The following is a 26692-nucleotide window of genomic DNA, read 5'->3' on the forward strand; positions in this document are numbered from 1 at the left end:
CCATAGATAATATAATAATAATACTAAAATTACAAAAGAAAAATGTCATTCTAGGGAAATTAGTTCAGAAAATTGAAATGAGTACAAGAAGTGATAACTTTATGTAAAAAAGGCAAAACTAATTAGTTTTTTTGGAAACTTTTATTTATTTATTTTTAGTTTTCAGCATTCATTTCCACAAGACTTTGAGTTCCCAATTATCTCCCCATCTCTCCCCTCCCCCCAGCCCAAGACACCATGCATTATGATGACCCCTGCACCCAATCTGCCCTCCCTTCCATCACACCCCTCCTTTCCATTATCCCCATCTTCTCTCTTTTCTTGTAGGACAAGATAGATTTCTATACTCTATTATCAATATTTCTCGTTTCCCGGTTGCATGCAAAAACAATTCTCAACATTTGTTCTTAAAACTTTGAGTTCCAACTTCTCCCCCTTCTTCCCTCCTATCCCCACTGAGAAGGTAAGCAATTCAATACAGGTCATACATATGCAGTCATGCAAAAGACTTCCATAACAGTCATGTTGGGAAAGACTAACTATATATCCCTCCATCCTATCCTGCCTCCCATTTATTCTATTCTCTCTTTTGACTTTCTCCCTCCCCAAAAGTGTTTACTTCTAACTACTCCCTCCTCCCATTTGCCCTTCACTCTATCATCTCCACACAGACCTCACTTATGTTCTTTTCCTCTACTTCCCTGTAGTGTTAAGATAGATTTTCATACCAAATTGAGTGTGCATGTTATTCCCTCCTTAAGCCAAATATGATGATAATAATTTTCACTTTTTCCCTCTCACCTTCCACCTTTTCCCTTCCATTGAAAAAGCTTCTTCTTGCCTCTTTTATGAGTGATAATTTGCCCCATTCCATTTCTGCCTTTGACTTCAAATTGACATTTGACAATATATTTCTCCCACACCCCTTAATTTTATTTTTTTAGGTATCATCCCTTCCTATTAAACTTGTCCTGTGCCCTCCATATATATAAACATATAGACATAGATGGATAGATAGATAGATAGATAGATAGATAGATAGATAGATAGATAGATAGATAGATGTATAATCCCTCCAACTACCCAAATACTGAGAAAAGTTTCAAGAGTTACAAATATCTTTTCATGTAGGAATATAAACAGTTCAACTTTAGTAAGTCCCTTATGACTTTTCTTTCCTGTTTACCTTTTCATGCTTTTCTTGATTCTTGTGTTTGAAAGTCAAATTTGCTATTCAGCTCTGGTCTTTTCATCAAGAATGCTTGAAAGTCCTCTATTTTATTGAGTGACCATTTTTCTCCTGAAATATTACACTCAGTTTTGCTGGATAGGTGATTCTTGGTTTTAATTCTAGTTCCTTTGACTTCTGGAATATCATATTCCAAGCTCTTCAGTTTCTTAATGTAGAAGCTGCTAGATCTTGTGTTATCCTGCTTGTATTTCCATAGTACTCAAATTGTTTCTTTCTAGTTGCTTGCAATATTTTCTCCTTGACTTAGGAACTCTGGGATTTGGCTACAATATTCCTAGGAATTTTCATTTTGGGATCTCTTTCAGGAGGTGATCAGTGGATTCTTTCAATATTTATTTTGCCCTCTGGTTCTAGAATATCAGGGATGTTTTTCTTGATAATTTCATGAAAGATGATGCTTAGGCTCTTTTTTTAATTGTGGCTTTCAGGTACTCCCATAATTTTTAAATAGTCTCTCCTGGATTTATTTTCCAGGTCAGTTGTTTGTCCAATGAGATATTTCACATAGTCTTCTATTTTTTCATTCTTTTGGTTTTGTTTTGTAATTTCTTGGCTTCTCATAAAATCATTAGCTTCCATTGGCTCCATTCTAATTTTTAAAATAACTATTTTCTTCAGTCAGCTTTTGAATCTCCTTTTTCATTTCACTAATTCTGCTTTTTAAAGCATTCTCCTCCTCATTGACTTTTTGAACCTCTTTTTCCATTTGGGTTAATCTATTTTTAAAAGTATTATTTTCTTCAGCATTTTTTTCGGGTCTCCTTTAGCAGGTTGTTTACTCGTTTTCATGATTTTCTTACATTGCCCTCATTTCTCTTCCCAATTTTTTCTCTAACTCTATTACTTGATTTTCAAAATCCTTTTTGAGTTCTCCCATGGCTTGATACCACTGCATATTTTTTGGAGGTTTTGGATGCAGAAGTCTTGATTTTTATGTCTTCCTCTGATGGTATGCATTATTCTTCCTCAGTCAAAAGAATGGAAGAAAATACCTGTTCACCAAGAAAGTAACCTTCTATAATCTTATTTTTTCCCTTTTGGGGGCATTTTTCCAGCTAGTCACTTGACTTTTGAGTTCTTTGTCCAGTGGAGGGTATATTCTGGGGATTTATGAGTTCTCATTTCCTTTAAGGTGGCACAATCAAGGAAGAGGAGTTTGCTCCTCTCCTGGCCTGCACTCTTGTCTGGGAGCAACCAAAAACTTTTCTGCCCAGGATGCGAGTAGAATTCCCTCTCCAAAACCTCTACCAGGGCATGCCAGTGCTCTTCCTCACCCCAAGATAGTCACTCAAGTCTGAGATCCAGATAATCAGCTCAATTCCCCCAGAGTCTTTAGGCTGAGGGCTCCAAAAATGGATGCTGCCATCACCTGGTGTAGGGGCTGGGGCAGGGTCCTGCTCCCTTCTCACCCAGGCGAAAGAGCTTTATCACTGACCATTGAAACTATCTTTGGCATTTGTGGGTTGAGAAATCTGGGAATGGAGTCTGCTGCCTGTGATTCCTCAACCTGAAGCCTGCTCCACTCCTGTCTGTGCAGTGTGGCCAAGGCTGGGCTGTACTCTGTGAGCTGCACTCCACTCTGAGCCTGGTGTGATAGACCTTTCCTGTCAGCCTTCCAGTTTGCTTGGACTGGAAATCTCTTTCACTCTGTCATTTTGTGGCTTCTGAAGTTCTAGAATTTGTTTAGAGTCATTTTTAACGGGTATTTTATGCACTATAGAGGAAGAACTTCTACTGATCTGTGTTTCTGTTCTGCCATCTTGGCTCTGCCCCTCTAAAAAGGTAATAATAATTGTAAGAAAAGAGAAACATATGAAAAAGACAAATAAAGAATAATATCCTAATTAGTGAATAGGTCAAATAAAATATATAAATAATATTCATATTAAGGGAAATGGTTACTGTAAGGCATAATTGCTAAATTTATGGGATAAAAATAAAACAGCCCTTTAAATAATAAAATAATATAATTTTTAATAAATTATAAATTATAAATTTTATAATTTATGAAATAAAATAATAAAACTTCATATTAACAAATCACCAGAATACCAATGAACCGGTCAGCCCCTGGAGAGTGGGCACCAGTACTGCGCCTGGAACCATCTGTCTCCATCAGGACTGGCTGCGGCCTGATCAGGTTTTTAAAGATGGCAAAATTCATGACTCCTGTGATCCAGGACAACCACTCTGGATGGGGTCCCTGTGCAGTCCCTGAACAATTTTGGGACATGCCCTATCATCCCTTCAGTAAAGGAAATCTGCTGGGAAAGGTTGCAGACTGGACAGGGGCCACCTACCAGGATAAGAGGTACACGAAAAAGTATTCCTCCCAGTTTGGGGGTGGAAGTCAATATGTTTATTTCCCTGAGGAGGATGAGACCAGTTTCCAACTTGTAAACACATCCTGGGCCCAGAAGACGGCTTACCACAGGAATAGGATGAGGTTTGCCCAGCGGAGTCTTTGGAGGGACAAGGACCGTTGGAACATGTTGCAATTCAGCCTGCAGACCTTGCCCAAGAGTGCAAAACAAAAAGAGAGAGACTGCATACGTCTGCAAAACAAGTTTCAGAAGTAGTTTGGAGTAAGGCAGAAATGGGACTCAAAATCCCAGAAACCCGGGGATTCTTCCCTCGAGGTGAGGAGTGACTGGGAGGTGAAAGAAGAAATGGATTTTCCTCAGTTAACGAAGATGCATTACTTGGAGGTGTCAGTTGCAGGACATCGAGTGCTGTGGCGCCCTGGAATATTGTGACAAAGCCTTTGACCAGATCACCACGAGGAATGAGAAGCCTCCGCCTAGCATCAAGCACATTTTCCACACCATCCCCACAACAGATGACCCCGTCATCTGCAAGCTGGCAAAGACTCAGGGCAACGTGTTGGCCATGGATTCCATCCTGGCCATGCTGATGTACTGCACACACTCCGTCTATTCCTGGGATATTGTCGTACAGAGGGTTGGGTCCAAACTCTTCTTTGACAAAAGGGACAACTCAGACTTTGACCTCCTGACTGTGAGTGAAACTGTCAATGAGCCCCCTGAGGATGAAGGCAACTCCTACAACTCACTCCGGAACCTTGCCATGGAGGCAACCTACATCAATCACAATTTTTCCCAAGCAGTGCCTGAGATTGGGAAAGGAAAGATATCCCTTTGTGGAGGATGACATGGACAAGAATGAGATTGCCTCGGTGGCATACCGGTACTACAGGTGGAAGCTCGGTGATGACATTGACCTCATTGTCTTCTGTGAGCATGATGGCGTGATGACAGGCGCCAATGGAGAGGTGTCCTTGATCAACATCAAGACCCTCAATGAGTGGGATACCAGGCACTGCAATGGTGTGGACTGGCGACAGAAGCTGGACTCTCAGCAGGGGAGTGTGATCACCATAGAGCTGAAGAACAACAGCTACAAGCTGGCGTGCTGGACCTGCTGCACCCTGCTGGTGGGATCTGACTACCTCAAGCTCAGGTACGTGTCCCGCTACCAAGTCAAAGATTTGGGTCGTCACGTCATCCTGGGCACCCAGCAGTTCAAGCCCCATGAGTTTGCCAACCAGATCAACCTGAGTGTGGAGAACGCCTGGGGCATCCTGCTCTGTGTGATCGACTTCTGCATGAAACTGGGCAAGTACCTGATCCTCAAGGACCCCAACAAACAGCTGATCCTCGTCTACAGCCTGCCTAATGGCAACTTCAACTCAGACGAGGACGATAATAATGAAGACGAGCAGGAGGAGGAGGAAGAGGAAGAAGCGTGAGTGGGCTGCACACAACCCTGCACATCTTCCCTCTTCTGCCCGGAAGGGATCGGAGGATACCATCGGGATTGGCCTTGTCCCCACAAACTGAGGTTTAATGGGTGAAATAAAAGAGAAGCCTAATTGAAGAAAAAAGAAAAAATACCTATGAACCAAACGTAATTAATAAAGTTAGAAAAATTAATGAATCATTCTTTCCTAAATAAGCACAAAAGTAGAAATGTTAAAGAAAAGTAAAATTCTAAAGATTAAAGAAATGAACAAAACTGACAACAAAGTATATTAAGCTGATGAATAACATGCATATATACACATATATGCATACATATATGTATAAATATATATATATAAATTTAAGGAAATGAATTCACCATGAATGAACAGTGAATAATATGTGATGATGGTGATAATATATAAAAACATATTATCAAAAATACCATGTGCCAAAAAAATTAAAAGTGTAACGAATCAGATGAAAAATAATTAAAAACAAAAATATACAAAGCTCAGATAAGCAAAATCTAGAAAGGGAGAATCCAAATGACCTGATCTCAAAGTAAATCAATCAATGCTTTTTTTTTTTTTTAAGTTTGGCATTTTATTTATTATTTTCTTAATTTTATACACTTGTCAAAAAGCCCTGATTTTCCTATTTCCAAGGTGTAAATGCTCAAAAAATTTAATCATAAGCTCTCATAAGCTGTTTCAAGCTCTGCCGCCACTGCAATTGGTGAATTCCTATTGGAACCTCCATTTTGAGGAAATGCCCAGAACAGCCATGCTCACTCCTTCACTTCTGGCTTGACTCCTGACCCTTGGGATTTCACTATGCCCTTATGTAGGTTCTTTTCTCCCTCCCAGTTTTAGCTCCCTTTCATATATTATCTATATATTGTTTTCCCCATTATAAGGTAAGTTCCTTGTGTTCAGAGACTTATATTTTTACTTATATTTGTCTTTTTCAGTATCTGACACATAGTAAGCATTTAATAAATGCTTGTCAACTTAGTGAATTTAAGATTTTGAGTAAAAATAGGCTTTGGGTTCCTTTGATGCCAACTTTGGGCATTTTTGGTACCACTTTAGAGTATTTGATTGAAGAGGTTCCAAATTTTTTTTAATTCAGTCAATTGTTTTAATACTAATTGCTTTTACATCACTTTGTAACATATCCATTTTTTCTCTCCATCTCTCCCCTTCCCCCAATCCCTAATACCTTACATTCTGATTACCCCTTCCCTCAATAAGTCTTGCCTTCTATCACACCCTACCCTTCCCTTATCCCCATCTTCTCTCTTTTCTTGTAGAGCAAGATAAATTTCCATACCCCATTACCTGTGTTTCCTATTTCCCAGTTATACGCAACAATAATTCTCAACATTCGTTTCTAATACTTTGAATTCCACCTTCTTTCCCTCCCTCCTTCCCTACCCAACCCCACTGAGAAGCCAAGCAATTCAATACTATCTATATATGTGTCATTTTGCAAAAGACTTGCATAAAAATCATGTCATGTAATACTAATTGCCCTCTATTCTTCTCTGTCCCCCCTTATTTTTTATTTCCTCATTTGACCTTGTCCCTTCCCAAAAGTATTTATTTCTAGTTACTCCCTTCTCCCATTTGCCCTCCCTTCTCTCATTGCCCTCACCTCACTTATCGCCTCCTCTCCTACTTTCCTGAAGTATAAGATAGATTTTCCTATCAATTTAGTGAGCATGTTATTCCCTCCTTAAGCCATATGAGATGAGAATAGCTTCCCTTTCCCCCTCTCCTTTTCTCCCTTTTCTCCTCCATTGAACAAGAATTTTCTTTATTTCTTTTAGGAGTTATAGTCTGCCCCATTCCATTTCTCCCTTTCTCCTCCCAGTATTTTCCTCCCTCATCCCCTAATTTTTATTTTATATCTCTTTCTTGCAGATATCATCTCTTCTGAGTCAACACAGCCTGTACTCTCTGTCTATGTGTGTGTGTGTGTGTGTGTGTGTGTGTGTGTGTGTGTGTGTGTGTACAATCCCTGCACCTACCTAAATACTGAGAAAAGTCTCAAGAGTTATAAATATTTTCTTTCCATGTAGGAATGTAAACAGTTCAGCTTTAGAAAGTCTTTTGTGATTTCACTTTCCTGTTTATCTTTTCAAGCTTCCCTTGATTCTTGTGTTTGAAAGTCAAGTTTTCTACACAGTTCTGGTCTTTTCAACATGAATGCTTGAAAGTCCTCTATATTACTGAATGACCATTTATTCCCTTGAAGTATTATACTCAGTTTTGTTGGGTAGGTGATTCTTGGTTTTAATCCCAGTTCCTTTGACTTCTGGAATATTCTATTCCAAGCTCTTTGATCCCTTAGTGTTGAAGCTGCCAGATCCTGTGTTATCCTGATTGTATTTCCACAATACTCGATTTTTTTTTCCTTTCTAGCTGCTTGCAGTATTTTCTCCTTGACCTGGGAACTTTGAAATTTGGCCACAATATTCCTAGGAGTTTTCTCTTTTCAGGTCTCTTTCAGGAAGTGATTGGTGGATTCTTTCAATATTTATTTTGCCCTCTGCTTCTAGAATATCAGGACAATTTTCCTTGATAATTTAGTGGAAGATAATGTCTAGGTTCTTTTCTTCATCATGGCTTTCAGGTGGTCCCATAATTTTTAAATTGTCTCTCCTGGATATATTTTCCACATCAATTGTTTTTCCAAAGAGATGTTTCACATTATCTTCTATTTTTTTAAACTTTTTGTTTTGTTTTCTAACTGCTTGGTTTATATCAATCATCCATTTCCTTGAACTCAATTCTCTCTTTTAGAGAACTGTTTTGTTCAGTGAGCTTTTGAACCTTCTCCTCCATTTGGCTAATTCTGTTTCTTAATGTCTCTTTCTCCTCATTGGCTTTTTGGACCCCTTTTCCCAATTGAATTAGCCTCTTTTTAAAGGTGTTATTTTCCTCAGCATTTTTTTATTCTCCTTTAACAGGCTACTAACTCATTTTTCAAGCTCTTTTATTGCCTGAGTCCAATTCAAGTTCACTTTGGAGGCTCTGGAGGCAGGGGTCTTAACTTCCTGTGACAGTAAGCCTTGTTCTTCCTCATCTGAAAGGATGGAAGGAGACACCTGTTCACCAAGAAAGTAACCTCCTATGGTCTTATTTTTTTCTCTTTTTTGGGCATTTTTCCAGCCAGTTACTTGACTTCTGAATCCTTTGTCAATAGATTCTGCTCAGCTGCTAGGTTCCCTTGGGCTTTGGGTCGGGGTGGGACCATCACTCAGGGCTGAGGTTTAGATCAGCTGCTCCCTACTTCCAGAGGTTTTAAGCTGAGTTGCCTGAAGAATGGATTCAGGTTTCTTCCCAGCCTCCATAACTGCCTACAGTCTGCTGCCGTGACTCTGCCATCATCTGGGGCAATTGCTGGAGAAACTCCCCTTCCCTCTTGCCCAGCTGGGAAAGCGCACCCCCACTGACCTTTGGAGCTTTCTTTGTTGCTTGTGGGTTGAGGTATCTGGGACCTTCCCTGCTAGGAACTCTGGCTGGAGGTCTATTCAGGTCCTGTTCCTCCCAGTGCCTGGTGGCCAGGCTTGTACTCTGCTCAGCTCAGTGTCCAGTGAGACAGACCTTTCCTGTCAGCCTTCTGGGTTACCTTTGGCTGGAAAGCTCTTTCACTCTGTTGTTCTATGGCTTCTGCTGTTCTAGACTTTGTTGACAATCCTTTTTACGGGTATTTTGTGGGCTATGTAGGAAGTGTCAGAGTATATGCATCTGCTCTGCCCCTCAATCAATGCTTAAATAAAATTAGGATAGAAAAAAAGTAAGTATGGTTCACATATATTTATGAATGAATTCTTTCTAACATTTATAGAACAAATACCTCCCAAGCTATGCAATTAATAAACAAATAAAAAAAAAAAACACCTTCCATCCTCCTTCTATGGAGCAACTGATATTTAAAATAGGGAGAGGTAAAGTCAAGAAAGAAAACTATTGGTCAATATTACTAAGGAATATGATTCAAAATGTTACATACAAAATATTAGCCAATAAGTTACAAAAATATATTCAAATAGTTCCTCACTCTGACCAGGTTGAATTTATGCTAGAATTCATGATAAGTTCAACACCAGGAAAGTCATTAACATAAAAAATAGTATCAAAGGCAGCATGGAATCAAGAAATCTTAGGTTTTGGAGGCAGTTATGTTGTGCTGTGGATAGAGCATCTGCCCTGGAGTCAGGATGACCTGAAGTTCACATCTAGCCTCAGATATTTGGTAGATATGTGACTCCGGGCAACTCACTTAACCACAACTGCCAAGGAAGGAAGGAAGGAAAGAAGGAAGAAAGGATATAGTGAGGAAAAAGAGGGACTGAAAAAAGTAGTAAGGAAGGAGAGAAAAAAGGGAGAAAACCTAACTTCAAGTCTTGCTTCTAACACTTACTAGCTGTTTGATCTCGAGCAAATCACTTAAGCTATCACATTTTGAAATTGTAAGTTGGAGAGCCACAATGGCAGAGAGAATTTCCTTATCTGGGAATTCTCTATATGAATGAAATCACAGGTCCATTTCCTTTTCCTAATCATTAAAAAAAGTATCAATAATAAAACTCACCAAATTTCATGAGTTTATCAATAGACACATATAGAAAAAAGAATTCAGTTATGCCATAATGACTAAAAAGTAATAGAACAAAAGAACCTTTCCTTAATATGCTGAAAGAAAGCTGTCTATAACCAGGAATCAGCATATTATAATGGAGAAACACTGAAAGCTTACCAAGTAAAATTAGAGGTAAAGAAAGCATTGCCACTGTCTGTAATATAATTTGACAGAGGACCAGAGATGATAACTAGAATGGGAAAATCAGAAAACTGAAATAAGTATAAGCAATTATTAAGCACAATTATCTCTATTGTACATGATATAATGATATACTGAGAAAATCCCCAAAAGTTAATGAAAATTTTAATTGAGACAACATGAATAGAACCTGTCTTTCCAGTCTGACTATACATTCCCCTCCCTCACACATTTTGCATATCTTTCAAACTGTGCAGCTTACTGTTATCCATATACAGCATACTCCTATTTCTTTGCTTTTGCATGAGGTTGATTCCCATGACTAGAATGCACACTGATCTCACCTCTACCACTTCATATACCTTGCTGCCTTCTAGACTCAGATTAAATGCCATCTCTTTCCAAGCACCTTTCCTGATTTTGCTAGGTGGTAGAAAACCCTCCTTAATAATTTTTGTGTATATTTTATATTTGGAACAGTGGTATAATGAATTGAGACCTAGCTGGGAAGATCTGATTTCTAATTTTGCCTCTGATGCATACTCACTCTGTGACCTCTAGCAAATCTCTACTACTCCATGTTCTAAGCAACTCTCCCAAGCTATAAATGGTGGAGAAGTTGTCAACATGCATTGGTACAAGGAATTTCCTTACACATGAGTCACTTATACCAACGAAATCATGAGTCTGGTGTTTGTACCCTACTTGACCCATAGGGTGAAGTATAAAGAGCATGAGATTGAAATGATATGGATGGAGTCCAATTGAGTGAAATAATAATAAAGATGATTAACATTGATAATAAGAATGACAATACTTAGAACTCTAATTCTAATTGCATACAACTTTATGCTATGTTCCTTCATTTTATCCTCATAACAACCCTATGAGGTAGATGTTATTATTATGATCATTTTAGGATCATAGGGCCATATACTTTGAGCTGGAAATAACCTGGTTGGAGAAAAAGTATAGAACTCCATTGGTCGAGAGAGTTTTTTCACCTGGAAATTCCCTGTACCAATGGAAGTTCAGGTCAGAGACCTATCACTCTACTGTGTATTTACTTATTTGTTTATATGGTGCTTTCACACAGGAGAATATAAATTTCTTAAGGACCAAGACTATTGTGTTTTTTGCTAATGCCAAGCAGTGTCTGACACATGACAAGTGCCTGATAAATGACAGAGAATTGAACTGAATTGAATGAAATCCCCTCAGTGAAGTATCAATGTATCAAATATATCCAACAAATTACCAGTCCTTGTGTACATCACTAACAAATCCCAGGAGGAATAGATAGGATGAAAAATTGCATTTGAGATAATAAAACTTATTAAGTATTTGAGAATTAATCTCAAAATACACACACAGAACATATGTCAATTCAACTACAGAACCTTTTTTACAAAAATAAGAAGAAGCCTAAACAGTTAGAGGGATAGTTATGTTCTTGTCTAGCCTGTATCCATAGGGTAAAAAAAATTAGGATGACACTAAAATTTCCACATAGATTTCATCCAAAACCAATAGAATCACCAAAGACATACTTTAAAGAATGAGAAAGGGGGCAGAATCAAGATGGCAGAGTGAAAACAGGACTTACCTGTGCTCATCCACAGATTCCTATAGACACCTCTATAGAGAGAATCTGAATGAATTTTAGAGTGGCACAATCTAGTAGGAGACAGGGTGTTGCAGATATTCAACCCATAACAGGCCAAAATATCGAGGGGAAGGGTCTATTACACTGGTATGGGTGAGCTCAGAGTACATAGGAGGTACCAGCACAGATAAGGCCACAGCAGAGCAGGACAGGAATGGAGGTGGGGTGGGGTGGGGAGGAGGTTGAATCTCCAGCAGCAGTTCCAATTCCCACACCACTCAACACAGGATGGGAGTCCTGCAGAACTAGGTGAGAGAGAAGCATGGGACCCATGGCAGCTACAGCAGTTTCTCCTGGGGCTGTCAGGCTACAGACTAAATATTCAAAAGTCACCTACTTGACCTTCTGGGAGCCAAGATGGCAGAATAAACTGTGTGTGCTTTCACTGTCCCTGATCAACCTTGAAAAATTCAGAAAATATTACCCCAGGAAAAATCCTTGAATAGTGGAACCAGCAGAGGGAGTAAACAGTCTTTTAGCTCAGAGGCTATGAAGACTACTGGGAAGGGGTCCTCTTGCTGTGTCTGAAGGGGACCCATGCACGGCTGGAAGCATCCCAACAGGCCCAACCTGACCAGACCAACAGGAGATCCTGAACCCAAGAAAGGTGGAGCTGGTAAGTGCCAACATCAGGACCCGAGGCATGCCTTAGCATAGCCAGAGGAATTTCAAAGACACCAACGCAGTTGGGGTTCATGCAACGATAGCAGAGGAGAAGCCTCCAACAGCCAGATCACCCCTTCCGCACACCTGATGCTGTGAGTTTAAGTGTAACCCCAGGGAAACTCAGACTTCACCAGACCTTGAGCTTAGCACACACCAGCCAGCTCAGCACCAGATAAGCTGCAGCATTATATTGCTTCTAGTAGAAAGAACCAGAGACCATAGAACACAAAGCCAGTAACCAGAACCCTAGCTTCCAGCACAAGAAATATGGGACAGAGCCTTCTGTGTTCCAGAAGCAGAGATCTACTTTAAAAACCAGAAGAAAGTCAATAACCATGACAAAGGAGCAGATTAGAAAACCAAAGATCATAGTATCTTATTTTAGGACAGGGAAGAAAAAAATACTAATTCAGAAGAAGACAGCATTGATGCTGTACTTAAATCTGAAACCTCAAAAAGGAATGCAAGCTGGTCTCAAGCCCAAAAAGCATTCTTGGAAGAACTCAAGAAGGATTTTAAAAGTCAAATTAAAGTGGTAGAAAAAAATTGACCAGTGATTTTAAAAATACAAACAGCTGCTTAAAATGTCAACTTGGACAAATGGATTAGGAGATACAAAACCTAACTGGAGAAAATAACTCTTCTAAAAAGGAAGTACAAAAGCTAACTGAAGAAAACAATTCATCAAAATTTTGAATTGGACAAATAGAAACTAATGACTCTATGAGGCATCAAGAATCAGTCAAACAAAATCTAAATGATTAAAAAATAGAAGAAAATGTAAAATGTATCATTGGAAAAATAACTGACCAAGAAAATAGATCCAAATGGGAAAATCTAAGCGATGAAAGCCATGAAAAAAAAGATCCTAGACAGTATCTTCCAAGAAATCATCCAGGAAAACTGCCCAGAAGTCCTAGATCTAGAGGGAAAAATAGTCATTAAAAGATTTCACCAATTATCTCCTGAAAGAGATCCCAAATTGGAAACACTAATGAATATTGTTTCCAAATTCCAGGATTATCAGGTCAAGGATAAAATATGGCAAGAGCTAGAAAGAATTCAAATACAGAGGAACTACAGTCAGGATCACACAGAACCTTTCAGCTTCTACATCCAAAAATCAGAGGAAGGTCACCACTTCTCCTTACCTCTCCCAAGTGCTGTGGGAGGAACTTCAAGGGGCATGTCAGCCCCCCTCACCTGTTGTGGCCTCCCTGCCATGAGGAAGAAGCACAAGAAGCATAAGACCAAGTGGCAATCATTGTACAGCAATTATGTAGACAAACCCTTGGAGAAGTCATTGAAACTAGTCCTTAAAGTTGGAGGAAGTGAAGTTACTGAGCTCTCAGGATCAAGACACGATTCCAGTTATTATGATGACAGATCAGATCATGAACGAGAATGTCATAAAGAAAAGAAAAAGAAGTCTGAAAAGGAAAAAGAAAAGCTCCTTGATGATGAGGAAAGGAGGAAAATAAAGAAGGAGAAGAAGAGGAAGTGAGAAAAGGAACATTGTGACACTGAGGGGGAGACTGATGAATTTGATCCAGGAAAGAAGGTGGAAGTTGCACTGCCACCAGATAGAACAACCAGAGCATCCAGAACTCAAGCAGCTGAAAATGAGAGCTCCCCTATCCAGCAATTGCTAGAGCATTTTCTTCAACAACTGAAAAGCAAAAATCCTCATGGGTCTTTTGCTTTTCCTGCCATGGATGCAATTGCTCCTGGATATTCCATAATAATAAAACATCCCATGGACTTTGGTACAATGAAAGACAAAATTTTAGCTAATGAGTACAAATCAATCACAGAGTTTAAGGCAGATTTCAAACTGATGTGTGATAATGCAATGACTTACAACAGGCCAGACACTGTATACTACAAATTAGCCAAGAAGCTACTCCACACAGCCTTTAAGATGATGAGCAAACAGGCAGCTCTTTTGGGCAATGAAGATACAGCTGTTGAGGAACCTGTCCCTCAAGTTGTTCCTGTCCGAGTAGAAACAACCAAGAAATCCAAAAAGCCAAGGAAAGAAGTTATTAGAGCTGACAGGGAGCTTGAGAGACCATCTAGCTCAGCCCCATTCCTCCAGGCAGGACTGTATTCAAACCATCCCAAAAAGATACCTGCCCACCATTTTCTTAAAAATCTCCAGAGAGGGAGACTCCACAGCCTCCCTTGCTGCACATTTGAGCCAGAAAGAAGTGCTTGCAGCCTGACAGACAGTACAACAGAACACGTGTTAGCCTTGGTGGAACATGCTGCCAACAAAGCCCGGGACAGGATTAACAGATACCTCCTAAACAGCAATATGGGCTACCTAGAAAAGAATGGAGATGAGGCTTTACTGTACAGTGTGGTCAACCTGTCAGATCCTGAGGCAGAAGATGAACAGACTCATCCATTGGACTTGAGTTCCCTCTCAAGCAAATTGCTCCTTGATTTTACCATTTTAGGATTCAAAGATGAAAGAAGAAACAAAGTTACATTTCTTACAAGTTCAGGTAGCACTTTCAATGCAAAATATTTCAGTATTCAGTGACCTAAAATCAGGTAAAATGGAACTGTTGTATTCAGCCTATGGAGATGAAACTGGTATACACTGTGCCTTAAGCCTACAGAAGTTTATGAAAGACTCTGGGAGTTACAGTAAGAAAATAGTGGATGATCTACTAGGTCAGATCACAGGTAGAGATCATTCCAAAACCATTTACCAACTGAAGCAGGGGAGGAATATTCCAATGAAGCCACCAGATGAAATTAAGATCCTACCTGTTATAATGGATGAGCACAAATTGCACCCTACCTGTCCAGATTCCTCCAAACAAATGATGATTGGTGATTCAGTTGGAGAAAATAACACCTCTGTATTGGACTTTATGTCCATGAAGTCATATTCTGATGTCTCACTTGACATTTCCATGCTCAGTTTACTGGGGAAAGTGAAGAAGGAGCTTGACTATGATGATAACCATTTAAACTTAGATGAAACAACTAAACTCTTGCAAGATCTTCATGAAGCCCAGACAGATAGGGTGGGCTCTAGGTCGTCTTCCAACCTCAGCTCTCTTTCTAACACTTCAGAAAGATACCAGCATCACCTGGGAAGCCCTTCTCATCTTAGTGTTGGAGAACAACAAGACATGGTTCACGACTCTTATGAATTCCTTCAGTCTCCAGAACCTGCAACCTCTACTAATAATCAATCTGATGGATATGGATTTTTGAGGGGTGTGTGTTTTGCTTTTTTAAATAATTGCGTTGCTACTTTTAAAAAATTTTTGTCAAGGGACAAAGACTTCCACTTTATCCTCTTTGGACTGAGGAAAGTAGCTGTATTATACTGCCATGGGGAAAGGGGAAATTGTCTCCATGATATCATGTCAACACACCACATACAGCAGTTTTGTATATGGTGTAATAGATGAATCTTGGACAGTGAAGATATAAATGGCATGTTCTATAGCCAGGTTTATAAAGGTATGTTTGATCAGTTTCTGAGCATCATAATTTCTGTCCTAAAAGTTGTCTCCAGTCAGTACTGTTGTACCATTCTGTTCCTTTCCTCAAGAGAAGCAAAAGTCTTCAAGAAGTGGTACAGATGACACAATTTCAGAATTTTTTATTCTCGCATTCTCTATTTTAAAACAGTCTATGTTATTTTGGATCTGAAAAATGAAGTTTCTAAACCTTCTATGCACGCCTGCCCTTGTCCTCACAAGGCATTTGGAAACCTAAAGGGAATAACTTGAAACCTGTTTTGTGGGTGGGTGGCATTGTCACTTCCCCTCTGCTAATAAATGGTATACTTGAAGTTAAGGGAATTCACATCCTATTGTCTTATTAACCTGTATGCATAGGAAAGAAGTGACAGACACTATACCGGAAGAACATACATTTTCCTGCATTTTTTAATGAAATATTAAGTTTCAGCATTTATGTGACAATACTTTTTTATTCTTGATATGTTTACTGGATGACTGTTAATATTTACAGAACATTGGGGGGCGGAGCCAAGATGGCGGAGTGAAAGCAAGGACTCACCTCAGCTCCTGGAAAAACTCCTCTGATTATATCTGGGGGGAGAGTCTGACCAGACTTTGGAGGTGTAGAATCCAGTGGGAGACGGACTTTGACAGATTCGGAGCCCAGGCTGGACTGGAAGGTCCACGGGAGGGATCTGTTCCGCGGGGGTAAGACCCCGGCGCACAGCGCAGCGCGGTCGGCACGGCAGGGCGGAGGGGACCAGAGGAGCCCGAGAGTGGCGGGCAAGACCAGCGGAGCAGGAGATAAGCCAGGCCGAGCCGGTGAGAGCTGCTGAGTGCCAGACATCAGCGCAGCAGTCCTTGAAATCTTCAGCCTGAAGACGGACTTCGGTGGGTCACTACTTGAACTTCCAGGAACTGGGATGGCAGAGTGATCAGTAAGTGCTCTCTCCTCCCCCCTGATGACCCTGAGGGAACCATAAAATTCTTCCCCAGATTAATCCTGGATCAGCAGGAACAGCAGAAGGGGGCGGGTGGTCTCATAACACCAGAGGCTGGAGAGGTGGCAAAGGGGGATTCTTCCTTCCGTGGTGGAGGCTATCTGGAGGGACAGACGACCCAGGGCAGAGAAAAATTCGCACTGAGACCCAAGCAAGCCGCAGCCCGGGAGACGAGCCCCAGGAGGGGCGGGAACACGCATTAGCCTCTAGGCGTGCCCCAGCCCTCCAGGGGAAAGGGAAGACAATAGGGAAGCTGGGATCAGCATCCCCGGACCTTGCCTTTGCCTCAGGCCAGCTGAGGAGATATCCTGAGACCAGACCACACCTCCCACACACCTATCAAGCTAAACCCAGGGTTGATCTGGGAAACAAACAAACAAAAAAAGCCTGCTTTTAGCCTAGACAAACATCAACTCAACTTAAAAGATCTGTATCTTCTGACTGAAAGAACCAAAAGCTACAACACTCAGCCAACATCATGAATCGGAAAAAGCAGACGAAAAGTGAAAAAACCATAGAATCTTTCTATGGGGATAAGGACCAAAACACAAACACCAAAGAGGTCAGAGCTGAGACTGTACTTCCATCTGAAACCTCAGATGGGACTATGAATTTCTCGCAAGCACAACTAGATTACCTGGAACGTCTGAAGAAGGATATAAAAGAAAAACTGGCCAATGATTTTAAAACAATATTTACAGAACATTGTAAATACAGCAATTAATAAAAGATATGCCAAAAACTATAAAAAAATCAGAGGAATTGAAATATGATATTCCATAAGGCAAGGAAGCTTGAACTACAACCAAGGATCAACTACTCAGCAAAATTGTGCATAAACTTTCAGGCAAGGAGATGGACATTCAATGAAATAAGGGATTTCCAGGCCTTCCTGTTGTAAAGGTCAGAGTTCAATGGAAAAACTGATCTTAAAATATGACTCAATAGAAGCATAAAAAGGTAAACAGGAAAAAAAGAAAAAGAACTTGTTTTTCAATATGGGCAAACTGTTTACTTCCCTATATAGAAGGATGATACTTGTTATTTTTGAGAATTGTGTATTTATTACAACATTTAAATGGGATGTACATAGATAGAGGGTCTTGGTATAAATTAACTGCGATGTGATGTTAAAAAATCTAATTAAGTGTTGCAAAGGGAGAAGAGGAAAGGTAGAGTCAGAAAAGGGCAAATTACATCATATGAAGAGGCACAAAAACAGATTATAGTAGAGGGAAAGAAGGGAGGGAGATGAGCATTGTTTGAGCTTTACTCTCATCTTACTTGATTCAATGAAGGAATAACATTCTCAGTTAAGTATAGAAATTTATGTTGCACTATAGGCAGTAGGATGAGAAAGAGGAAAGAAAGGGAAGGGGGAGTTAGAAGGGAAGGAAGAAGTAGTAAGGAAAAGGACAAAGAAAAGGGAGGAGAATTGACAGAATGATGGTAAGACTGAGGAAGGCAGTGATCAAAAGTAAAATTCTTTTGAGGAGGGGAAGAGAGGGAGGAGAAATAAAACCATAAATGGAGGGGAGAATAGGATGGAGAGAAAGACACAATAATATTAACTGTGAATGTAAAAGGGACAAACTTTCCCATAAAACAGAGGCGGATAGTAGAATGGATTAAAAACCATAATCCTGCAGTATGTTGTTTATAAGAAACACATTTGAAACAGGGATATACACAGGGTAAAGGTAAAAGGTTAGAGTAGAATATATTATGGTTCAGCTGAATTTAAAAAAAAACTGTGGTAGCGATCCTAATCTCAGACAAAGTAAAGCAAAAATAGATCTAATCAGAAGAGATAAGGAAAGAAACTATATCCTGCTAAAATGCACCATAGACAATGACATGATGTCATTACTAAACATATATGCACCGAGAGGTATGGAATTCAAATTGTTAGAGAAGTTAAGGAAATTACAGGAAGAAATAGACAGCAAAACTATCCCTGTGGGGGACCTCAATTTCCCCTTCTCTGAACTTGATAAATCTAACCTAAAAATAAACAAGAAAGAAGTTAAGGAGGTGAATAGAAATCCAGATCAGGTAGATAGAATTAACCTCTGGAGAAAACCAAATGGGGAGAAAAAGGACTTTACCTTTTTTCTCAGTAGCACATGGCACATACACAAAAACTGACTATGTACTAGGATATAAAGGTGTCACAATCCAAAGCAAAATGGCAGAAATATTCAATGAATCCTTTTCAGATCATGATGAAATAAAAATTATATGTAATAAAAGGTCTTGGAAAGATAGACCAAAAATTAACCAGAAATTAAATAATATAATCCTAAAAATAAGAGGTTCAAACAGCAAATCATAGAAACAATCAAGAACTTCCTTCAAGAGAATGACAATAATGAGACAACTTATGGGATGCAATGGAAGGAGTTCTTAGGAGTTCATATCTCTGAATGGTTACATGAATAAAATAGAGAAAGAGGAGAACAATGAATTGGGCATGCAATCAAAAAAGCTAGAAAAAGAACAAATTGAAAATCCCCTATTAAATACAAAATTAGAAATACTGAAAATCAAAGGAGAGATTAATAAAACTGAAATTAAGGAAATTATTGAACTAATAAAGAAAACTAAGAGCTGGTTTTATGAAAAAAACAATAAAATTGATGAACCTTTGACCAATCTAATTTTAAAAAATGGAAAAACCATATTACTAGTATCAAAAATGAAAAGGGTAAATACACCTCCAATAAAGAGGAAATTAAAACAATAATTAAAAATTACTTTGCCCAAGTGTATGCCCATAAATTTAACAATCTTAATGAAATGGATTACTTACAATTGATTATTTACAAAAATATAAATTGCCAGATTAACAGAAGAGGAAGCAAAATACTTAAAAAGCCCCATTTTAGAAACAGAAATTGAACAAACCAACAATGAACTCCTTAGGAAAAAAATGACCAGAGTCAGATGGATTTACAAGGAAATTCTATCAAATATGCAAAGAACAGTAAATTTCAGGATTATATGAACTATTTAGGAAATTTGGCAAAAAAGGAATCCAACCAAACTCTTTTTTTGATACAAATATGGTGCTGATACCTAAACTTGGAAGAGCCAAAACAGTAAAAGAAAATTATAGACTAATTTCGCTAATGAATATAGATGCAAAAATTGTAAATAAGATAATAGCAAAAAAGATTACAGCAACTTATCATGAGAATAACACATTTTGTTCAGGTAGAATTTATACCAGGAATACAGGGATGGTTCAATATAAAGAAAACTGTCAGCATAATTGATCACATTAATAACACAACTAACCAAAAACATGATTATCTCAATAGATGTCTTAGAAATAGAAAAATAGAAATAGAAAAAGTTTTAGACCAAATACAACACCCATTCCTATGGAAAACACTATAGAGCATAGGAATAAATGAAACTTTCCTTAAAATAATAAGAATCTATGCAAAACTATCAACGAACACTAAATGCAATGGGGATAAACTAGATACATTTTCAATTACATGAGAGGTGAAACAAGGATGTCCATTATCTCCACTATTATTCAAATGGTATTAGATATGCTAGCTTTAGCAATAAGAGAAGAAAAAGAAATAGAAGGAATAAGAATAGTCAAAAAAGAAACTGAGTTATCATTCTTTGAAGATATGTGATATACTTAGCGAATCTTAGAAAACTGAATAAAAAACTATTTGAAATAATAAACAATTTTAGCAAAGTTGCATAATACAAAATAAACGCACATAAATCATCTGCATTTCTATATATTACTAACAAAGCCCAACAGCAAGAGATAGGAAGAGAAATCTCATTTAAAGTTACTGTAGACACTATAAAATATTTTGGAGTCTACCTGCCAGAACAAACCCAGGAACTATATGAACACAATTACAAAACACCTCATTTATTTGTTTGTTTGTTTGTTTGTTTGTTTGTTTGTTTGTTTTCAGTGTTCTGCAATCACTACCATGTAACTTAGACTTTTTCCCTCTCTCTCTCTCCTTCCCCTCTCTGTCCCCCCTCCCTCCCTGAGATGGCATACAATTTCATATAGATTCTACACATACATTCCTACTAAATACATTTTCACCATAGCCATGTTGCCTAGAATAATTAAAATGAATAGGAGAAATTCAATAATAAACCAAAACTTAATACAAAAGAAAATGATCTGCTACATTCTGCGATTGAATTCCACACTTCTTTCTCTGGATGTGGATAGCATTTTGATTGAAAGACCATTGGGAATTTTTTATGTCCTTGCATTGAAATGAAGTTCTAAGTCTACCAGAAAAAAAATCCTTTCACACTATGGTTGTCGCTGTGTACAGAGTTCTCCTGGGTCTGCTCCTTTCACCAAGCATCAGATCATATAAGTATTTCCAGCCCTCTCTGAAGTCTTCCTGTTCATTTCTTGTAGCACAATAGTATTTCATTACATTCATATACCATAATTTATTGAGCCATTCCCCAACTGATGGGCAATCCCTTTGATTTCCAGTTTTTGGTCACCACAAAGAGTGCTGCTATATATATTTTTGTGCATATGGGACCCTTTCCCATTTTTATGATCTCTTGGAGATATAGTCCTAGAAGCAGTATTTCTGGGTCAAAGGGTTTGCACATTTTTGTAGCTCTTTGGGCATAGTTCCAAATTGCTCTCCAGAATGGTTGGATCAGCAGAGCAAATGCAGCGCAGCCCAGTAAGTACAGAGGGCAGCCTAATGTGGCAGCGATAAGACTCTAAACAAACTTCAGGGAGCCACCAGCAGCACCATTTTCAAGATTGCTCAACACACAAACAACTTCAAAGTTCAGTGGGAGGATTCCTTCACCCAGGAGAGTGGAGCATGGTCTGGACTCCCAACAGTAGCAGCTTCCATTTTTGGACACTTCCACCTACAAACCCTGGGGGAATTGAGTTGCTGATCTGAATCTCAGGCCTGAGCTCAGCCCTGGCAAACAACTCAAAACTCAAGTAAATGGATGGGAAAATGCCCACAAAAGGAAAAAGAATAAGATGATAAAAGATTACTTTCTTGTTGAGCAGGTATTTTCTTCCAACCTTTCAGAAAAGGAGGATCAATTTAGGTCTTCAGAGGAAGACCTAAAAGTCAAGGCTTCTGCAGGCAAAACCTCCATAATAAATATGCAATGGTCTCAGGCCATGGAAGAGCTCATAAAGGATTTTGAAAATCAAATAAGAGAGAGGGAGGAAAAACTGAGAAGAGAAATAAGACTGATGCAAGAAAACCATGAAAAGCAAGTCAACAGCTTGCTAAAGTAGACCAAAAAAATTGCTGAAGAAATTAACACCTTAAAAAATAGACTAACTCAAATGACAAAAGAGGTCCAAAAAGCCTATGAGGAGAAGAATGCTTTAAAGACCAGAATCAGGCAAATGGAAAAAGAGGTTCAAAAGCTCACTGAAGAAGATAGTTCTTTAAAAATTAGAATGGAACAGATGAAAGCTAATTTGTAAACCTTATGAGAAACAAAGAAATTACAAAACAAAATCAAAAGAATGAAAAAATTTAAGATAATGTGAAGTATCTCATTGGAAAAATGACTGACCTGGAAAACAGATCCAGAAAAGACCATCTAAAAATAATAGGACTACCTGAATGTCATGATAAAAAACAGAATGGTTGGATCATCTCACAGCTCCATCAACAATGAATTAGTGTACCAACTCTCCCACATATTTTCCAACAATTATTATTTTCCTGTTCTATCATGTTAGCCAGTCTGATAGGTGTTTTGATTTGCATCTCTCTAATCAATATTGATTTAGAGCATCTTTTCATATGACTACAGATATCTTTAATTTCTTCCTCTGAAAACTGCTTGTTCATATCTTTTGATCATTTATCAATTGTGGAATGACCTGTATTCTTGTACATTTTACTCTGTTTAGAAATAAGAAGCCTTTTTTCAGAAAATGGGACCTTTTTTAGAAATGAGGCCTTTACCACAGACACCAGTTGCGAAACTTCTTTCCCAGTTTTCTGCTTCTCTCCTAATCTTGGTTGCGTTGAGTTTGGTTGCGCAAAAACTTTTCAGTTTAATGGAATCAAAATTTTTTATACTTTATTTTATTTTTAAAAGCATATTCATTTTATTTACTTTTTAATGTTCTACAGTTACTACCATAAAACTTAGATTTTTGCCCCTACCTGCCTCCTAACCCCCTCCCTCCCCAAGACAACATACAATTCTATATAGGATCTACACATACATTCCTATTGAATAAATTTTCATTATAGTCATACTGTGTAGAAGAACTAAAATAAATGGGAGAAATCATATAACAAAGCAAAACATAATACACATATGCACGCTCGCACACACACACACACACACACACACACACACACACACACATGATCTGCTACATTCTGCAATTGAATTCCATAGTTCTTTATCTGAGTGTGGAACGCATTTTGCCTTAGAAGACCACTGGGAATTTTTTAATTTTTTTTTTTTTATGTTCTTGCATTGCTATGAAGATCCAAGTCTACCAGAAAAACATCTCACACACTGTGGTCTTTGCTGTGCACAAAGTTCTTCTGGTTCTGCTCCTTTTGCTCAGCATCAGATCATATAAGTCCTTCCAGGCCTCCCTGAAGTCTTCTTGTTCATCATTTCTTATGGTGCAATAGTACTCCATTACATTCATATGCCATAATTTATTCAGCCATTCCCCAATTAATGGGCATCCTTTTGACTTCCAGTTTTTGGCCACTACAAAGAGAGCTGCTATAAATATTTTTGTACATGTGGGATCCTTTTCCATTTTTATGATCTCTTGGGGATACAGTTCTAGAAGCACAATTGCTGGGTCAAAGGGTATGCACATTTTTTGTAGCCCTTTGGGCATAGTTCCAAACTACTCTCCTGAATGGTTGGATGAGCTCACAGCTCCACCAACAGCAAATTAGTGTTCCAACTCTCCCACATTCTCTCCAACATTTATAATTTTCCTGTTCTGTCCTGTTTGCCAATCTTATAGGTGTGATGTGGTACCTCAGAGTTGTTTGGATTTGCACCTCTCTAATCAAAAGTGATTTAGACCATTTTTTTCATATCATTACAGATATCTTTAATTTCTTCCTCTGAAAATTGCCTGTTCATACCTTTTGACCATTTATCAATTGGGGAATGATTTGTATTGTTTTACATTTCACTCAGTTCTCTATATATTCTAGAAATGAGGCCTTTATCCCTGAGATTAGCTGTAAAAATTCTTTCCCAATATACTATATCCCTCTGAATTTTGGTTGCACTGGGTTGGTTGTGCAAAAACTTCTCAGTTTAATGTAATCAAAATTATCCGTCCTGCACTTCATAATGCTTTCTATCTCTTCTTTAGTCAAAAATTCTTCCCTTCTCCATAAATCTGATAAGTACACTATTCTTTGCTCCACCAGTTTGTCCATGGTATTAATCTTTATACCTAGATCGTGTACCCATTTGGACTTTATTCTTGTGTAGGGTGTGGGGCATGGGTCTATGCCTAGTTTCCACCACACTGTTATCCAGTTTTCCCAGCAATTTTTGTCAAACAGTGAGTTCTTATCTCAGAAGCTGGGGTCCTTGGGTTTATCAAACAGGAGAGTGCTATATTCATTGCCTACTGTGTCTTGAATACCTAGCCTATACCATTTGTCTACCCTTCTGTTTCTTAGCCACTACCAAGTGGTTTTGATAATTGCTGCTGTATAATACAATTTGAGATCTGGTAGAACTAGGCCATCTTCCCTAGCATTTCTTTTCATTCATCCCTTTGATATTCTGGACCTTTTATTCTTCCAGGTGAATTTTGATATTATTTTATCCAGCTCTAAAAAATAATTATCTGATAGTTAATTAGTATGGCACTAAATAAGTAAATTAATTTAGGTGGAATTGTCATTTTTATTATATTGGCTCAGCCTATCCATGAGCAACTGATGTTTTTCCACATACTTAGATCTGACTTTATTTGTGCAAAAAAGTGTCTTGTAATTGTGTTCATACAGTCCCTGGGTTTGTTTTGGCAGGTAAACTCTCAAATATTTTATAGTGTCTACCCTAGCATTAAATGGGATTTCTCTTTCTATCTCATGCTGTTGGACTTTGTTATTAATATATAGGAATGTAGAAGATTTGAGTGGGTTTATTTTGTAACCTGCAACTTTGACAAAATTGTTTATTATTTCAAGTATTTTTTTTCCTGAATCTCTGGGATTCTCTAAGTATATCATCATATCATCTGCAAAAAGTGATAACTTCTTTGCATATTCTTATTCGTTCAATTTCTTTATCTTGTCTAATTGCTACAGCTAATATTTCTAGTACCACATTGAATAATAGTGGTGATAATGGACATCCTTGTTTCACCCCTGATCTTATTGGAAATGCATCTAGCTTATCTCCATTGCATATAATGCTTGCTGAAGGTTTTAGGTAGATACTGCTTATTATTTTATGGAAAGTTGCCTCTATTCCTATGTTCTCCAGTGTTTTTAATAGGAATTTTAATAGGAATTTTTTCAAAAGCTTTTTCTGCATCTGTCTTTTCATGTAGTAGCTGCAAGGTCTTTTGTGATCCTGACTGTAACTCCTCGATATTTGAATGCTTTCTTCCTAGCTGTCTGCAGTATTTTCTCCTTCATTAGATAGTTCTGGAATTTGGCAACAATATTCCCCTTCTGGGAGGTGAACAGCAGATTCTTTCGATGACTATTTTTCCCTTTGGATCTAACACTTCTGGGCAGTTTTCCTTGATGGTTTCTTGGAAGATATGGTCCAGGCTCTTTTTCTCATCAAGGCTTTCTTGTAGGCCAATAATTCTTAAATTTCCTCTCCTAGATCTATTTTCCAGGTCAGTTGTTTTTCCAATTTGATATTTTACATTTTCTTCTATCTTCTCATTCTTTAGATTTTGTTTCATTGATTCTTGATGTCTCATAGTCATTAGCTTCTGCTTTCCCAATTATAATTTTCCTCAAATTATTTTCTTCAGTTAACTTTTGCATCCCCTTTTTCTATCTGTCCAATTATTCCTTTTAAGGAATTATTCTCTCCAGTTAGTTTTTGTACTTACTTTTCCATTTATCCAATTTTCCCATTTAGGTTTTTGCTTCCTTTTCCATTTGTTCAATTTTCCTTTTTAAAGAGCTGTTCTCTTCAGTGAATTCTTTTTTTCATACTTTTAAAATCATTGGCCAGTTTTTAAAATCATTGGCCAGTTTTTAATCTATTTCCTTCTTTAGCTCTTCCAAGAGTGCTCTTTGTGCATGCAAGCAGGTCATAGTCTCTTCTGAAGTTTCAGATGGGAGTACAATCTCAATACTGACTACTTTGGTATTTGTGTTTTGGTCTTTGTCCCCATAGAAAGATTCTGTGGTCTTTTCCTTCCTCCTTGCCTTCTTACTCATGATGGTGAGGCTTTGTGTGTTGTGGCCTCTTGTTCTTTCAGCTAGAGGCTAAACAACCTGATGCTGAGCTGACTGATGTGAGAAAGCAATGGCTGGGTGAATTCTGTTTTTGTTTCCCTGGATTTGCCCTGGAGCTAGTTTGTTAAGTGCGGGGGAGGGCTGGTCTGGTCATAGAAGATCTCCACAGCTGAGCTAGAGAAAAGGTAAGCTCAGCATTTGGTGATCCTGGCTGCCCTAGTGTCTTTCTGTTTCCTCTGGGGTGCTGAGACACTCTTGGAGTCATGGTATTGGTGGTTACATGGCTCCACCCCCGTGGGGTCCAGATCTTCTCCCAATTCACTGAGGTAGAGCTGTCTGGGACAACTCCAGTCCTGTGCCACAATAAGAGGCATACTCCTTAGTATTCTTCCTAGCCTCACAGTGCTATGAGACTGTTTGGCCCTTCAACTGATGCCACAGATCCAGGATTTTTCTGGGGAAATATTTTGTGGTTCTTTCAAGGTCAACAAGGGGAGGGGGAGAGAGTATTTACCAATCACTCTGTCATTTTGGCTACTGGAAGTTCTTCAAGTAGGTGATTTACAGGCATTTAATCTGCGTGCTGAAAGTCTCAGGAGCAGCTGCTGCTGATACCTG

General features: G+C 38.5%; 1 protein-coding gene and 1 pseudogene across 1 annotated transcript; both read left to right on the top strand.

Annotated features, from left to right (window-relative positions):
• The first annotated feature begins 3402 nt into the window (after nucleotides 1-3402).
• LOC140511737 (eukaryotic translation initiation factor 3 subunit D pseudogene) lies at nucleotides 3403-5119 on the top strand (annotated as a pseudogene).
• An 8242-nt stretch (nucleotides 5120-13361) lies between these two features.
• LOC140512406 (bromodomain-containing protein 9-like) lies at nucleotides 13362-15897 on the top strand. Its single transcript, XM_072621527.1, is given in 4 exon segments — nucleotides 13362-14187; nucleotides 14326-14647; nucleotides 14649-15376; nucleotides 15797-15897. Coding segments are annotated over 4 exon segments (1977 nt in total).
• Nucleotides 15898-26692: the final 10795 nt, after the last annotated feature.

Source organism: Notamacropus eugenii, chromosome 6 (assembly GCF_028372415.1).
Source record: "Notamacropus eugenii isolate mMacEug1 chromosome 6, mMacEug1.pri_v2, whole genome shotgun sequence".
NCBI lineage: Eukaryota > Metazoa > Chordata > Mammalia > Diprotodontia > Macropodidae > Notamacropus > Notamacropus eugenii.